Below are 15,671 nucleotides of genomic sequence, written 5' to 3'. Positions count from 1 at the left end.
TAGACATATATTAATGGACGTGCCTTAGCGGTCAGAATTGTGGTATAACAAAAGAAAGAGATGGAACGAAGTTTTGGACAATATCCATCTCTCTCACTATAATGCGTAAGCGTGTTATGAAAGAGATAGCACTAGTCCGAAACCATATGCCATCTCCCTCACTTTTCGAGCCAAGAAATTATTACAACGACACGGTGAAGGCACGTCCATTAATATATGTCTATGGTGGTTAGTACCTATTATCTATGGTCAGTACGTATCTATGGTTTATGGTATGTATTTATAATATGATTTATAACCATAGTTTATAACGTTTATAAATGGTTTATAATGATTTGTTATAAGTGGCGAACATAAAAATCAGCAACAATGGATGTAGTCTATAATTTGATTCATGTGAAGAGATTTTTTAAATACTCAAATGAAGAAAAAATAGTTTTAAAATGTAGAGGACGGCCATTGCCTGATGTCATTATTGAAACTGCAGGTGTTAGTCGTGGAAAAGCATATAAGCGAAAATTTAATAGAGAAATTTATTCAAGGAACAGCTGGATTTGTGGATGTAACAAAAAAAATGCATTATTTTGTTTTCCTTGTTTGCTTTTTGGCGGCGATAAAGCATGGACGGAGGTAGGTGTGAAAGATCTAGTGCACTTAAATGACAAAATAAAAAGACACGAAAACTCCAAACGTCATCTTCATAATACAATGGAATTAACCTTATTGGGAAGGACTAACATTAAAGCACAGCTAGATTCAGCTTATTGGATAAATGTACAAGAACATAATGACAACGTGACAAAAAATAGATACGTTTTATCAAAAATTATAAACTGTATAAAGTTTTGCGGGGCCTTTGAATTGGCATTGCGAGGACAAGACGAAATTGAAACCTCTCAAAATCCAGGAATATTTCGTGGTTTGATAAACTTATCTGCTGAGCTTAATGCAACTTTACGTGAGCATCTACAAAATGTTTCAGTATTTAAAGAGCACTCTACAGATATACAAAATGACCTTTTAGACTGCATCCTAGAAGTATGTCATGAAGAAATAATTAAAGAAATAAACAAATCTTCCTTTTTAGCAGTTATGGCGGATGAAATAGCTGATGTATCTGCAAAAACTCAATTAGCGGTAATTTTAAGATATACCGTAGATGGCGAACCGATTGAACGTTTTTGGAAGTATCTAAATCCTACAAAATGGGATGCTGAAACTCTTTCGGAAAATATCTTCAGTATTATAGATCCTCTAATAAAAAATTCACCATACAAACTAATTTCGCAAAGTTATGATGGAGGAGAGGTAATGAGTGGTCAACATGCAGGAGTACAAGCAAAAATTAGGCAAAAGTACTCTTGTGCTCATTTTGTACACTGCTATGCACACCAATTAAACTTAATTATATCTAAAGCTGCTTCCATAAATTCTCAAGTGCGTGTGTTTTTTGGAAATCTGAAAGAGATTCCTACATTTTTTAATAACTCACCACAACAAGTTGAAGTGCTAAATGAAATTGTGAGAAGAAAAAATCCCCAAGTTGTTATGTCTTCCTGCAATTTTAATATAAGGACCATTAATGTTGTATTTGAAAACAGAGATTCTCTTATAGAATGTATGGAAGAAATAGAAGAACAATTTAATAATGAAACTGTGTGTAGTGCAGCTTCCTCTATTCGGCGTATGCTAGAAGATTCTGTTTTTGTTTTTTGGTTAACTTTTTTTCATCACCTAATGCCCCATGTCGACATTTTATTTAATCAGCTGCAGAAGGGAAGTATTGATCCAATTGAGGTAGAAACTGCTGTTCATAATTTCGAGAAAGGCATTAATCATATTCGGAATAATATTGATGACATCATTATTGAAGCCTCATCAAATGTCTGCACGGAGCCTCAAGAAAAAAAAATAAAACGCGCACATATCGGTAGATTTAATCACCGCATTGCCGCCCTGGAAATTTGTGATCTTATTACGAATTCCGCAAAAGATAGATTTATGTTTAATGACCATCTACTAGCTGCTTCTCTGTTTTTTTCTGAGCATTTTGGAGAGTATTGGAGTAAGTTTCCTGATGACAAGTTGGCAACTACTTGCATAGCTTACCCCACACTTGAAAAGGAGCGACTTAGAACAGAGCTATCTGTTATTTATTCAAGAAACGACTGTAAAGATTTAAGTGGTATATTACCCCTTTTGAAATTTTTAATACAAAATAATTTAGAAGAAACGTTAAGAGAAATAAAAAAATTATTAGAAATTATTGCTACAACACCTATGTCTACTTTAGAAGCTGAAAGATGTTTTTCAACTTTAAAAAAGATCAAGACCTTTCTTCGAAATTCAGTGTCCCAAGATCGTTTGACAGCTCTATCGATGCTTTCCATTGAAAAATTATTTATATCAAAAATTAATAGCTTCAATGAGAAGGTCATAGACAAGTTTGCTTCTATGAAGGATCGCAGGATTGAATTAACTTTCAAAAAACAGGTGTGTAAACATTTGCAGAACAAACGCTTAATTTTATCACCGGGCCGTCAATCCGTAGATTAACACTTTTTATATCGTGTAAATCTAAAATGCATAATAACTGAAGTGTATTTTATACAGTTCTTAAAATGTAAACCCTATAAGTCGTAATCCTTAATAAGCTAAAGAAAATACAAAAACACGTTTCTTAGCAGCAAAATTGCGATTCTGAAATTATATAAAATGCATATAAGATTGTTTTTGGTACAGGAACATTATCAAATGCATAAAGAAGAATGTCCACAAATACACGATTTTATGCAGTGTGGCCAGGGAGGACGCTCTGTACATTCAAAGGGTAGGTACATTTCAGTCATGTTATATTTAAGGGGACGATAACATAAAAGCCCCTATAATTTAGAAAGTGAAAACTAATCGTAAGCTGCTTTTAATTCATTTTTAGTTCCTGGTAGCTGTAAACCTTTGATTTTTTTTCTTTCTAAATACACCTAACATTTAAATGTTGTTTAGTTGTCGTTTTGCATCTTTTATTTTCATATTTATTACAAGATTCGGATAAATTAACATTTTTAGGGAATGACCAAGATGAAGAAAAAACTACTGATAATGTTGTAAAAGATAATAAACAAAAAAGGAGTTATTCGGCTAAAGGTTCAAGTGAGTGTCGTCGAAAAACTAAAAAAATAATCATCTATGGAACACGCTGTCTTTTTTAACTTTAAAAGCGTGGCATTTTTAGAAAATAGTCATGATAAAGAAAAACCTGACGTAGATAGTGAACAAAGGAATTGCTTAACTGAAGTGACTATAAAATGTAGTGATGCTCATTCGGGTTAGTAGTAATGTAAATATATGTTACATCTCGAGAAATTGTACCATTTTTTAGATGAACAATCGAATTCTGAAAACTCCGATACTGATTTAGGTAAAATAATTTAATTAATCATTTAATTGTATAGTTGTATAAATAATAGGAAAAACAAGTAAGAAAAGAATTCAGTTATATTTTAATATCTGTTTAACAGAAAAAAGCACTTAGTATGTTTGTTTAAAATAACATAAGAATCGAGCATTTTTCATAATAATGTTGCAAACTTTATTTAACGTAAGTAAATTTCTGTAGATGAACATTCGTTTACTTCGAAAGATAATAGAGAAAAGAAAAATTTAATAAAATGGAGAGATGAAGAGAAACAAGCAATTGAATTTTTTTTTCATAAACATATCAAACATAGGATTTCTCCAAAAAAACAAGAAGTCCTGCAGTTAATGAAATTGTATCCGAACCTATTCAAAGACCGGAAATGGGATCTTATAAAAATTTACGTACGCAACAAATACAACTCTGAAAGGTAATTAAAATTTAATTGATTCTCATTCGACCTGCACAACCGAAATATAATCTTAATTTTTAGTGAAAATAACACTATACAATTCGTCTCAGTGCAATGCAAAGAGGACGAGTAAGTACTTTGTTTTGTGTATACATATAATGATAAATGAAAAATATTCTTTCATTTTTTTTAGCCACGTATCTCCTTTTTTATGTATGGATATTAAGGAAGAACCAACACGTGTTATGTATGTAAGACTTTAATTTTAGTTATTTAAGAAGTTTACCACTAAATGGATAGTATGAAGGTGAAAGTGGGTAGCATGAAATTGAAGTTTTACCTATCACATATACTTAAAGACACGCGGATTGTTCAAGTTCACTAAAGGTGGAATGTTTTTGAAAGGTATATTTTCAAATTTCTCACTGCAAAATAAGTACAAAGTTTGACAAAACTGCAATCATGAAACAGATGCCGAATTTTAGATTAGAAACATATGGTTGACCCTTAACTTTGTTAAAGAATTTTGTTACAAACATAGTAGGTACTTAATTGTTCTTATTTTCTGTAAAAGTAAAGCCCACAAGACTTGAATATGTTGAGTAGTTGCAGTATAATGATTTCGAATAGAGTGGTTGGTTATTCTGTATTCAGTCTACTTATGTAGTGAAATTAAAAAACCATTTTATTACATATAAAATACGTACAGATATATTCTCATTTCTGACTAAAAATAAAAAAGAAACGAAAACATACTATCAGTGTTTAAGAACAATTTTCAAATTCCTATTAATAATAAACAAGGAATAGTGTGTTGAAAACCTTCCTCCATTCATGATTTATCGCCGCGTTTTCAAAAAGTAAACAAGAAAAATAAAATCATGTATTTGTCGTTGTACTCATAAATCCAATTACTCCTAGAATAATTTTATTGAAGTGAAACTTTATGGGGCACTATAAAAGTTTTGGGATGAGAGTTAAGTTAACAAAAACTGTTAAGTCAGAGAGATGGAAAAATTATACGAAGATTCACACATAAAGAAGACATCGAGATTAGTCAATGTATCAGTCGTTGCTACTAGTGCCAGTTTTATTAATTAAAGAATTCATTCCTGTAACATAAAATTATTAGATAGCACATAAAGTATGAATGGACAACAAATTTCCGTTCCAGCCATTGAAGATGGAGTTTCTTATTTAGATGTTTGTCTTATTTAATTTTTTTAACCCAAGAATACCATATTATTCGATTAGTAATAGTGAAATACCATTCAAAGTTTCTCTGACGTCGTTAGTTTTGATTGAGGGATAATTCTTGTTTTTAACTTTTACATTTTAAGCGTCTGTGCCACCTTTTGGGCTGTTTTGTTTATAATTTCAAGGCGATGAAATTGCGCCTCGGTTGGTATTTACGTAATTACTGCATAATTCATTAATGTTTATTATTTTTAGTATAAGTAATTAAGTAAACTATATTATATAGTATTTTTAACGAATGAAAGTCTTCTACAGGAATAGCCAAGACTTTCAAGATGATTATTCTGATCAGATGAAAGTAGAAGAAAAAGAAGAAGAATCGCCCACCACTTTGGACATGGATTTAAAGATGATGTTTGAAGAAGATAATGAACAAACTAATACCAGTAGTACAATCAAAACGGAGCATCCAGTCGAAAATATTCAGTTACCTGTCTCTTCCTTACAGACAAAACTGCCCTTACCTTTAAGCAATTGTCAACTACCTGCCAACTCAGCTCTTTTACTAATTCCTGAAACACAAGAGACGTCTAATACACTAACTTTGCTTAATTTGAATAAGATATCACCAGTCAATTTATCAGATACAATATCTAATCCACCTCCACCCTAAAATTTGAATGAAAAACTCTCCAAAGATTTTTTTGCAAAGCAAATCTGACGAGAACATAAGACTATCTGTTATTTTGTTTTGGAATAAGAGAAATAATTTTTATTTGTGCTATTATGATGATAAAAAGGCTATAAACGAATTTACTTATTTCCTTGATTAGTTAAGGTCTTTGTTTCATTGAATGTGCGATACATTCTAAATTCATTGTTAAAGCACGCCCCCTTCTACTTCATTTCTTCGTGTAATTCGCGTAAGCACACCACCCTGAAATAAATCCCGTTCTGGAAGGGCGACTTTTGAATTTTATACACGCAAAACGATTTGTAGACCAAAAAGTTTTAGAAATACTGGCTTACACGCTTCAGTTCATCGTATAAGAATCATGAATGTGCCTCAACTAATATACTGGAGTGCACATAACAAATACCTACCTTACATTTTAAATTAGGGCTACGTAAACTATTATTTAATTATTTGTGGCGAATTACAGATATGAGTGATGTAGTTAGGGGTGTATTCTTGTGGTGTATCTAATATATATTTAGTAAAAACTACCTGAGCGACCTAACTCATTGCTTAAGAGTCGAGACAGATGTAAAAAAAAGCTAGAAAATCTCTGGCGAAATTACGAATCATTGCGAGGACAAGTCAAGTTAGTTGCTTTATGTGTGAAAATATGGAAAAAACGAACCTTCCCGTAATTAACATTATGTAGATCCATATTTTTCGTCCGTGTAAACTCGTATGTTGTAAATTTCATTAATGTCGCTGGAGCCGTTTTCGATGTCTCAGTTACAAATATATATTATAAATATTACACCTATTACTCGTATAATATTGTAGGGTGGGTCATGATGTTTTTTTTACTTTTACAGTAGCGGTAATTATAAGTAACTGAAGTAAGATTTGCAGGATGAGTGTTTACCGTGAATTATCACTTTTTATATACACCTAACATTTAAATGTTGTTTAGTTGTCGTTTTGCATCTTTTATTTTCATATTTATTACAAGATTCGGATAAATTAACATTTTTAGGGAATGACCAAGATGAAGAAAAAACTACTGATAATGTTGTAAAAGATAATAAACAAAAAAGGAGTTATTCGGCTAAAGGTTCAAGTGAGTGTCGTCGAAAAACTAAAAAAATAATCATCTATGGAACACGCTGTCTTTTTTAACTTTAAAAGCGTGGCATTTTTAGAAAATAGTCATGATAAAGAAAAACCTGACGTAGATAGTGAACAAAGGAATTGCTTAACTGAAGTGACTATAAAATGTAGTGATGCTCATTCGGGTTAGTAGTAATGTAAATATATGTTACATCTCGAGAAATTGTACCATTTTTTAGATGAACAATCGAATTCTGAAAACTCCGATACTGATTTAGGTAAAATAATTTAATTAATCATTTAATTGTATAGTTGTATAAATAATAGGAAAAACAAGTAAGAAAAGAATTCAGTTATATTTTAATATCTGTTTAACAGAAAAAAGCACTTAGTATGTTTGTTTAAAATAACATAAGAATCGAGCATTTTTCATAATAATGTTGCAAACTTTATTTAACGTAAGTAAATTTCTGTAGATGAACATTCGTTTACTTCGAAAGATAATAGAGAAAAGAAAAATTTAATAAAATGGAGAGATGAAGAGAAACAAGCAATTGAATTTTTTTTTCATAAACATATCAAACATAGGATTTCTCCAAAAAAACAAGAAGTCCTGCAGTTAATGAAATTGTATCCGAACCTATTCAAAGACCGGAAATGGGATCTTATAAAAATTTACGTACGCAACAAATACAACTCTGAAAGGTAATTAAAATTTAATTGATTCTCATTCGACCTGCACAACCGAAATATAATCTTAATTTTTAGTGAAAATAACACTATACAATTCGTCTCAGTGCAATGCAAAGAGGACGAGTAAGTACTTTGTTTTGTGTATACATATAATGATAAATGAAAAATATTCTTTCATTTTTTTTAGCCACGTATCTCCTTTTTTATGTATGGATATTAAGGAAGAACCAACACGTGTTATGTATGTAAGACTTTAATTTTAGTTATTTAAGAAGTTTACCACTAAATGGATAGTATGAAGGTGAAAGTGGGTAGCATGAAATTGAAGTTTTACCTATCACATATACTTAAAGACACGCGGATTGTTCAAGTTCACTAAAGGTGGAATGTTTTTGAAAGGTATATTTTCAAATTTCTCACTGCAAAATAAGTACAAAGTTTGACAAAACTGCAATCATGAAACAGATGCCGAATTTTAGATTAGAAACATATGGTTGACCCTTAACTTTGTTAAAGAATTTTGTTACAAACATAGTAGGTACTTAATTGTTCTTATTTTCTGTAAAAGTAAAGCCCACAAGACTTGAATATGTTGAGTAGTTGCAGTATAATGATTTCGAATAGAGTGGTTGGTTATTCTGTATTCAGTCTACTTATGTAGTGAAATTAAAAAACCATTTTATTACATATAAAATACGTACAGATATATTCTCATTTCTGACTAAAAATAAAAAAGAAACGAAAACATACTATCAGTGTTTAAGAACAATTTTCAAATTCCTATTAATAATAAACAAGGAATAGTGTGTTGAAAACCTTCCTCCATTCATGATTTATCGCCGCGTTTTCAAAAAGTAAACAAGAAAAATAAAATCATGTATTTGTCGTTGTACTCATAAATCCAATTACTCCTAGAATAATTTTATTGAAGTGAAACTTTATGGGGCACTATAAAAGTTTTGGGATGAGAGTTAAGTTAACAAAAACTGTTAAGTCAGAGAGATGGAAAAATTATACGAAGATTCACACATAAAGAAGACATCGAGATTAGTCAATGTATCAGTCGTTGCTACTAGTGCCAGTTTTATTAATTAAAGAATTCATTCCTGTAACATAAAATTATTAGATAGCACATAAAGTATGAATGGACAACAAATTTCCGTTCCAGCCATTGAAGATGGAGTTTCTTATTTAGATGTTTGTCTTATTTAATTTTTTTAACCCAAGAATACCATATTATTCGATTAGTAATAGTGAAATACCATTCAAAGTTTCTCTGACGTCGTTAGTTTTGATTGAGGGATAATTCTTGTTTTTAACTTTTACATTTTAAGCGTCTGTGCCACCTTTTGGGCTGTTTTGTTTATAATTTCAAGGCGATGAAATTGCGCCTCGGTTGGTATTTACGTAATTACTGCATAATTCATTAATGTTTATTATTTTTAGTATAAGTAATTAAGTAAACTATATTATATAGTATTTTTAACGAATGAAAGTCTTCTACAGGAATAGCCAAGACTTTCAAGATGATTATTCTGATCAGATGAAAGTAGAAGAAAAAGAAGAAGAATCGCCCACCACTTTGGACATGGATTTAAAGATGATGTTTGAAGAAGATAATGAACAAACTAATACCAGTAGTACAATCAAAACGGAGCATCCAGTCGAAAATATTCAGTTACCTGTCTCTTCCTTACAGACAAAACTGCCCTTACCTTTAAGCAATTGTCAACTACCTGCCAACTCAGCTCTTTTACTAATTCCTGAAACACAAGAGACGTCTAATACACTAACTTTGCTTAATTTGAATAAGATATCACCAGTCAATTTATCAGATACAATATCTAATCCACCTCCACCCTAAAATTTGAATGAAAAACTCTCCAAAGATTTTTTTGCAAAGCAAATCTGACGAGAACATAAGACTATCTGTTATTTTGTTTTGGAATAAGAGAAATAATTTTTATTTGTGCTATTATGATGATAAAAAGGCTATAAACGAATTTACTTATTTCCTTGATTAGTTAAGGTCTTTGTTTCATTGAATGTGCGATACATTCTAAATTCATTGTTAAAGCACGCCCCCTTCTACTTCATTTCTTCGTGTAATTCGCGTAAGCACACCACCCTGAAATAAATCCCGTTCTGGAAGGGCGACTTTTGAATTTTATACACGCAAAACGATTTGTAGACCAAAAAGTTTTAGAAATACTGGCTTACACGCTTCAGTTCATCGTATAAGAATCATGAATGTGCCTCAACTAATATACTGGAGTGCACATAACAAATACCTACCTTACATTTTAAATTAGGGCTACGTAAACTATTATTTAATTATTTGTGGCGAATTACAGATATGAGTGATGTAGTTAGGGGTGTATTCTTGTGGTGTATCTAATATATATTTAGTAAAAACTACCTGAGCGACCTAACTCATTGCTTAAGAGTCGAGACAGATGTAAAAAAAAGCTAGAAAATCTCTGGCGAAATTACGAATCATTGCGAGGACAAGTCAAGTTAGTTGCTTTATGTGTGAAAATATGGAAAAAACGAACCTTCCCGTAATTAACATTATGTAGATCCATATTTTTCGTCCGTGTAAACTCGTATGTTGTAAATTTCATTAATGTCGCTGGAGCCGTTTTCGATGTCTCAGTTACAAATATATATTATAAATATTACACCTATTACTCGTATAATATTGTAGGGTGGGTCATGATGTTTTTTTTACTTTTACAGTAGCGGTAATTATAAGTAACTGAAGTAAGATTTGCAGGATGAGTGTTTACCGTGAATTATCACTTTTTATCGTATAAATCCAAATCTTGAAAGTGTATTTTATTCAGTTTTCGAAATTCAATGAGTTCTCTTTATATTTTTTGCAATATAAGACCTGAGTGAGTTTCTTGGAAATTTATTTTTAATTAAATATAATGTATATTTTAAAAGGAATTTTAGTGAGTTATGAAATCTTAGTAAATTTGATGAATGATATGAAAGTAGAATTTGAAATGAGTAGGTTTATTAACTGCTCATGCGTCTTGAGATTCTCATTGATATGCTGTCAGAGATATATAAAGATTAGTAAAAATTATTAAAAAAAGAACTAATTAAGCGCTATTAGTAACCAACGTAAATTATAATCGAACACACGACAGTAAAAGTCAATTGACTAAAAAGCAAAGAAATTACGAAATGCTCATTTAGGGAAATGGTCATCGACATATACTAATGGACGTGTCTCATCTGTATGTCGTAATAATTTCTTGACTCGAAAAGAGTGAGGAAGATGTGTATGGCTGCGGACTAGTGCTATATTTTTCATTACACGCGATTGGCTTCTCTAAAGTGTGGGCGCAGGGCGTCCTAACAACGACACTATCATGAGAGAGATAGATATTGTCCGAAACTTCATTCCATATCTTTCTTTAGTCGGACATACCACAATTCTGACCGTTAAGACACGTCCATTAGTATATGTCGATGGATGTGGGATATGTCGCGATTCTAAGGTCCAGCGTCTTGCGCTCTTATCTATGAATAGACAAGATCTATGGTCTCTCTTGTCTGTGATCTATGATCTTGCTTCAAAACAATACTTGTTTTTATCCAGTTTTTTCAAGTTTTTTGAAGTACTGGGGCGTTTGAGAAAAGTAGTGCTTATTTCTGTAAAAACGGGAAATACGTGGATAATCCGTGAGTACAACCTACAAAAATGGACATCTTCAATATTCAATTTACACTGCACTACAACACATCAGAAATTCGCTACCGAAATTATTAAATCTGTAATTAAATGTTTCATATACAACCGCATTTAGTCTCCCAATAATGTGACTGTCATATTTTATTACTGATTTGCAGCACAACCAGTTGTTTTTGTATCTGAAGTAAGTAAAAAAAAATCAACTACTGAGACTTAAATGGGTGATGTTGTGGGTATAAATGTATATGTAATCATCTTTTCAAAACTGATTTCANTTTATTTTTTACTTAATTTTATTTGGAAAATGAATTGTTCCTCTAACGATATGGAATTATCAAAATATACTAAAGTTGTTGCAAGGCATCAGTGAAAAGAATTTTTAAGTTTTGGAAATTAGAAGGCGCCCTTTCAGTCCCAGTTAAAAAACATCATATTTATTTATTTGCCGATAAATTAATTTCGTTCTTTTGAACTGAGATTACGTAAAAGTAATTCAAGTTGTTGTGGGGCACCAGTGAAACGAGTTTAATAGTCCCTAATTTAATTTTTTTTTTTAATTCCTTTATGAATTAATTTTGCCCTTATTAAACGAGCGAAAATACCAAAGGGATTAGTGAAAATAACTTTGGAGTCTTCAACCCATAATTTAAAAACGTTTTTATCAATTCATAAATTAATCTTGCCCTTAATAAACGAGCTGAACTTACCAGGAAGTATTAATGTCGTTGTAGGGGATCAGTGAAAAGAATTTTGTAGTTAGGAACCACCGAGGTGCTTTTTCAACTCTTAATTTAAAAACTATTTTATTTCTTGATAAATTCATTTCACCCTTATTTAATAAATGTATGTTCGCCCTTATTAAATGCACTAGAACGTATTGAAGTTTTTGTGAGGTATAAGATGAAAATATTTTTATATTTGGAAGTTGTGGGTGCACATTCAACTCCTAATTTAAAAAGTTTGGTTTTTTACCTTCATAAAAACGAACTGAAATGTAATAAAGTTATTGTGGGTTAATAAAAAATCAAATTAGATGGCAATACATACATATGAATATTTGAAACCCTTGTTGAAAACGAGTCTAATACAGGAATTACATCTGCTGCTTCACTGTTGATGAGAATGCTTTGCAGTAAGGCGGGTTGCCAATACTAAACTGTTTAAAACTACTTATTTTAAATTCAAATTATTTTACTTCAGGCGAAATTAAACGAGTGCGCTGCTGTAGGCTTGAAAAAGATATAGAAATGTTACAGTAGGAGTAGAAATTTTAACCAACTAAGCTTTTTATTTTTTAAAATAATCTACTTAAATGTTTTTGGTTCATACCCAAGCAATCTATGAAAATAATTAAAATTTCTTATATTGTTTATGTAAATGAATGCTTTTTACATTGATATGGATGTTTGTCTAATCTAAGTATTTTTACGTTGTGTATTGTACACTACAATTTTTTTATACTATTTCTGTTAATGGTTTTTATAGCTATAAAAATGCCGACAAAAAACATTGTTGGTTTTATTTATGAAAATTGGCGTTTATTTTCAAATACGTTATTAACGTAGATGACAGGATAGAAATATAAGATTCTTCGTATTCTTCGCTTCTGATTGGCGTTTTNAGGTGAGCATATACAGTACAATTAATATTGTGTATTATTAATTTATTGTCAATTTTCGCAACATAAAATTTCCTGGCACATTATGCATGCGGTGGCGAACATATATTACTTTTTTTGTTAATAGAATGTCGAACCACCCGTTATTTTGTTAGAATTGTATGTATTACAAAATTTCAGTTTATTTAAATTTTTTCCGAAAAAATCAAATTAGCGCTTATAGCGCCACTACATTTGTCGACTCGTATCATGAGAGTTCATAGAGAACAAATATTCAAAGAGAACATCTATTAAAGATTCTAGGGAAGTGAGGAAGAATATAGTAAGAACAGACGTAAAATACATAATGTTGACTTGGTGATTTGCTTTTCCATCTAGGCTCTATAGGTTTTTCCTTCATGGTTATCTATATATCCGCAGCATAAATTGACAATTATTTATGAATCTATGGATTTTATAGATCTTGCTGTGTTACACGGTCTTGTCCATCTTCTTGCCATCTTTTATTAAAAACGACGTTACGTCGCCATTTTTAAAATTTTGAAATTTTATTTGCTTTTCGGTGCGTACTTTCATTGTATTTCGTGTTTTAATTGTTTAATAATGTAGTTTATTCGTTTTTCTTCTCAATTTTTACAGATTGATGATAAATAAGAATGGAAGAGTGTTCATTTTGATGCAACTGAAAAAAAAAGCAAGTTGACCGTCATGGTTTCGTTTCATTTTGGAGAATCTTCTAATTAATTACGGTGAGCATACATGGCATAATTAGTACATTTGTTTGATATTAACTTTAGTATTGTGTCATGCACGTTATTTACCAAGGAGGCTAATTAATTATATCTGAATACTTATAAGATTTCATTTCACAGGAACATTAAAAAAACCCTGGATGGCATTAATTTACAGTGCCTTGGTTGTGTCAGTGTTCATTCGATTCAGAAAGTAGCTATCCTAAAAAGAAGCACAAAAGTGCCTTTTTTTTCCATTGAGAAAGGATACATTGTGGCATTGATAAAGGAAGGATTTATGACGAATGAACTGGTGAGTAAACTATATCAATTAAAAATATTTATCCAGGTCCCAGAAACTTCAATTTCTTAAGCATTTGTAACTTACTTTCATCAGACAACTTTTTAACGTTTTAGAAGCGGCAGAAGCAAAATGTGGAGCTGGCCATTAGAAGTTGTAATTAACAACGTTTTTTTGCCCGTTTCTATAGATTGTCCAAGTGAAAAGGAAGTAATTCTGATGGTACTGAAAGAGCTGATGCTTTTGACGTCTTACCCTTGCAACATAGTTTTGAACCTGTGAGGAGGCATCTGGATATTAATTTGGAAACGACTGAAACAACAAATAGTCTGCAGTGGTATTCCTCTTGGATTTGGCTTGTTCATTCGATCTGTGGACCTTAAAAAGCTACTTTGTGCAGTTAATTAAGGTGAGAATGCATGCTATTTATAATATTAGTTGGTCGGGTTATTCGTCTTACCAATTATCTCTTGTTCACAGTTTCAATTAACCATAACGTGTATCTACAGTATTTCATTTCTTTAAATATCTATAGTCCACATAAATTAACATCGTACATCTCTGATTGCTGGCCTTTATGTCATGCATGATCTGTGGTCATGATGTGAAATGACAGTTGTCCCCATTATAATTCAGCCATTTACTTGCTTTTCGTTGTATATTTTTAGGAGTGTTTGGTTCCTTCCTTATTTGATAGTGTAATTAATATATTTTTCGCCCATTTCTGCAGATTGCCCAACAAATGAGTTCAGTTTGGCCCTACTCGAGCAACCGTCTACACTCTACATGGGTGTGGTCTTTTCTCGACGTTGTTCGTGATTTGATATTTTCATCTTCACTTCGCAACACTACTATGTAGTTGATTTTCGGGCGATTAGTGGGAAAAACTAAAGATTTATTTGATTTCAAGTGGAACAACAAAATTTCTGCTATGGTGCTCCTGCTGGAGTTGGTTTGCTTTCCACGCCTGTAAACTTTGGAACATTACGATCTACAGTTAATTAAGGTGAGAATACATGACTTCATTAATATTAATTGCTCTTTATTAATCTGTTATGAAATTTCTGGTAACAATTATTTATTGTCAACAGTATAAGTTGAGGTTGTGCATTTGTCTCTTTGACAGTTTTTATTTTCCACAGAAGGGATTGACATTTATCATTGATGTATGGAGTTTCGTTTTAACCCTTTTCTATTGTCTGCAACGTAAATTGACGTCGTGATATTTGACATTTATCTATGTCATGATCTATGGTTGTAATGTAAAATGGCGTGAAAGTAACGCTTGTTATTTTATAATTGAGCTATTTTTACTTGCTTTTTATTTATGTTTCTTAATTATACGTGTAATTAATATGTTTTTTATCCATTTCTGCAGGTTATATAATAAATGGGAGAGAATTAAAGTTCAGTTTGGTTATACTGAAAGAGCCAATGTCTACATGGGTGTGGTCATGCATGGATTATATTCTTGATTTGCTGTTTCGTCTTCGCCTTGTAACATCATGCAGTTAATTTTCAACCCAAGATTGAGAGCAACTGGATATTTATTTGAATTCCACTGAAATAGCAAATTCTCTGCTACAGTATTCCTCGTTGGAGTTGGTTTACTTTTCACACCTGTAAACTTTGGAATGTTACGTTCTACAATTAATTAAGGTGAGAATACTTGATATAATTAATTTCAGTTGCTCATTATTAATCTGTTTGCCACCGTATCTGTTTCAGATCGACGTTGGAGAAGACAAAGATGACCCCGTAGTTGAAATAGTTCTTTATCTTGCATGCTCTATCTAGTAGAATTCATTAAGTTCA

General features: G+C 31.4%; 2 protein-coding genes and 1 long non-coding RNA gene across 14 annotated transcripts; all 3 read left to right on the top strand.

Annotated features, from left to right (window-relative positions):
- The first annotated feature begins 37 nt into the window (after positions 1 to 37).
- LOC108739554 (zinc finger MYM-type protein 1) lies at positions 38 to 6,514 on the top strand. Of its 10 annotated transcripts, none has more exons than XM_018473498.2 (10): positions 38 to 483; positions 549 to 2,493; positions 2,743 to 2,830; positions 3,067 to 3,150; positions 3,233 to 3,325; positions 3,380 to 3,418; positions 3,617 to 3,845; positions 3,909 to 3,956; positions 4,021 to 4,074; positions 5,340 to 6,514. In XM_018473498.2, the coding sequence occupies exons 1-10, from the start codon at positions 467 to 469 to the stop codon at positions 5,695 to 5,697; spliced, it is 2,955 nt and encodes a 984-aa protein (XP_018329000.1). In that variant the 5' UTR covers positions 38 to 466; the 3' UTR covers positions 5,698 to 6,514. The 10 variants fall into 10 exon arrangements, 8 of the variants coding, with proteins under 8 accessions (XP_018329000.1, XP_018328999.1, XP_018329002.1 ...); XM_018473497.2 differs by having other exon boundaries at positions 543 to 2,493; XM_018473500.2 differs by having other exon boundaries at positions 38 to 487.
- A 140-nt stretch (positions 6,515 to 6,654) lies between these two features.
- Positions 6,655 to 10,181, top strand: LOC108739555. Its single transcript, XM_018473505.1, has 7 exons — positions 6,655 to 6,817; positions 6,900 to 6,992; positions 7,047 to 7,085; positions 7,284 to 7,512; positions 7,576 to 7,623; positions 7,688 to 7,741; positions 9,007 to 10,181. Exons 4-7 carry the CDS (start codon positions 7,430 to 7,432, stop codon positions 9,362 to 9,364), a joined length of 543 nt encoding a protein of 180 aa, XP_018329007.1. The 5' UTR covers positions 6,655 to 6,817; positions 6,900 to 6,992; positions 7,047 to 7,085; positions 7,284 to 7,429; the 3' UTR covers positions 9,365 to 10,181.
- Positions 10,182 to 11,049: 868 nt separating this feature from the next.
- LOC108739541 lies at positions 11,050 to 15,343 on the top strand. 3 transcript variants are annotated; one of them, XR_003231907.1, is made up of 6 exons: positions 11,050 to 11,196; positions 13,464 to 13,573; positions 13,697 to 13,868; positions 13,973 to 14,265; positions 14,587 to 14,862; positions 15,235 to 15,343. It is a non-coding gene; the product is annotated as an uncharacterized LOC108739541 (long non-coding RNA). The 3 variants fall into 3 exon arrangements; XR_003231906.1 differs by having other exon boundaries at positions 11,051 to 11,390; XR_003231908.1 differs by lacking the exon at positions 11,050 to 11,196 and adding an exon at positions 12,910 to 13,386.
- Positions 15,344 to 15,671: the final 328 nt, after the last annotated feature.

Source organism: Agrilus planipennis, unplaced genomic scaffold (genome assembly GCF_000699045.2).
Source record: "Agrilus planipennis isolate EAB-ADULT unplaced genomic scaffold, Apla_2.0 scaffold224, whole genome shotgun sequence".
NCBI classification, from domain to species: Eukaryota; Metazoa; Arthropoda; class Insecta; order Coleoptera; family Buprestidae; genus Agrilus; species Agrilus planipennis.
Note: the sequence above shows the minus strand (reverse complement) of the source record. Positions and strands in the feature narration are given on the sequence as shown.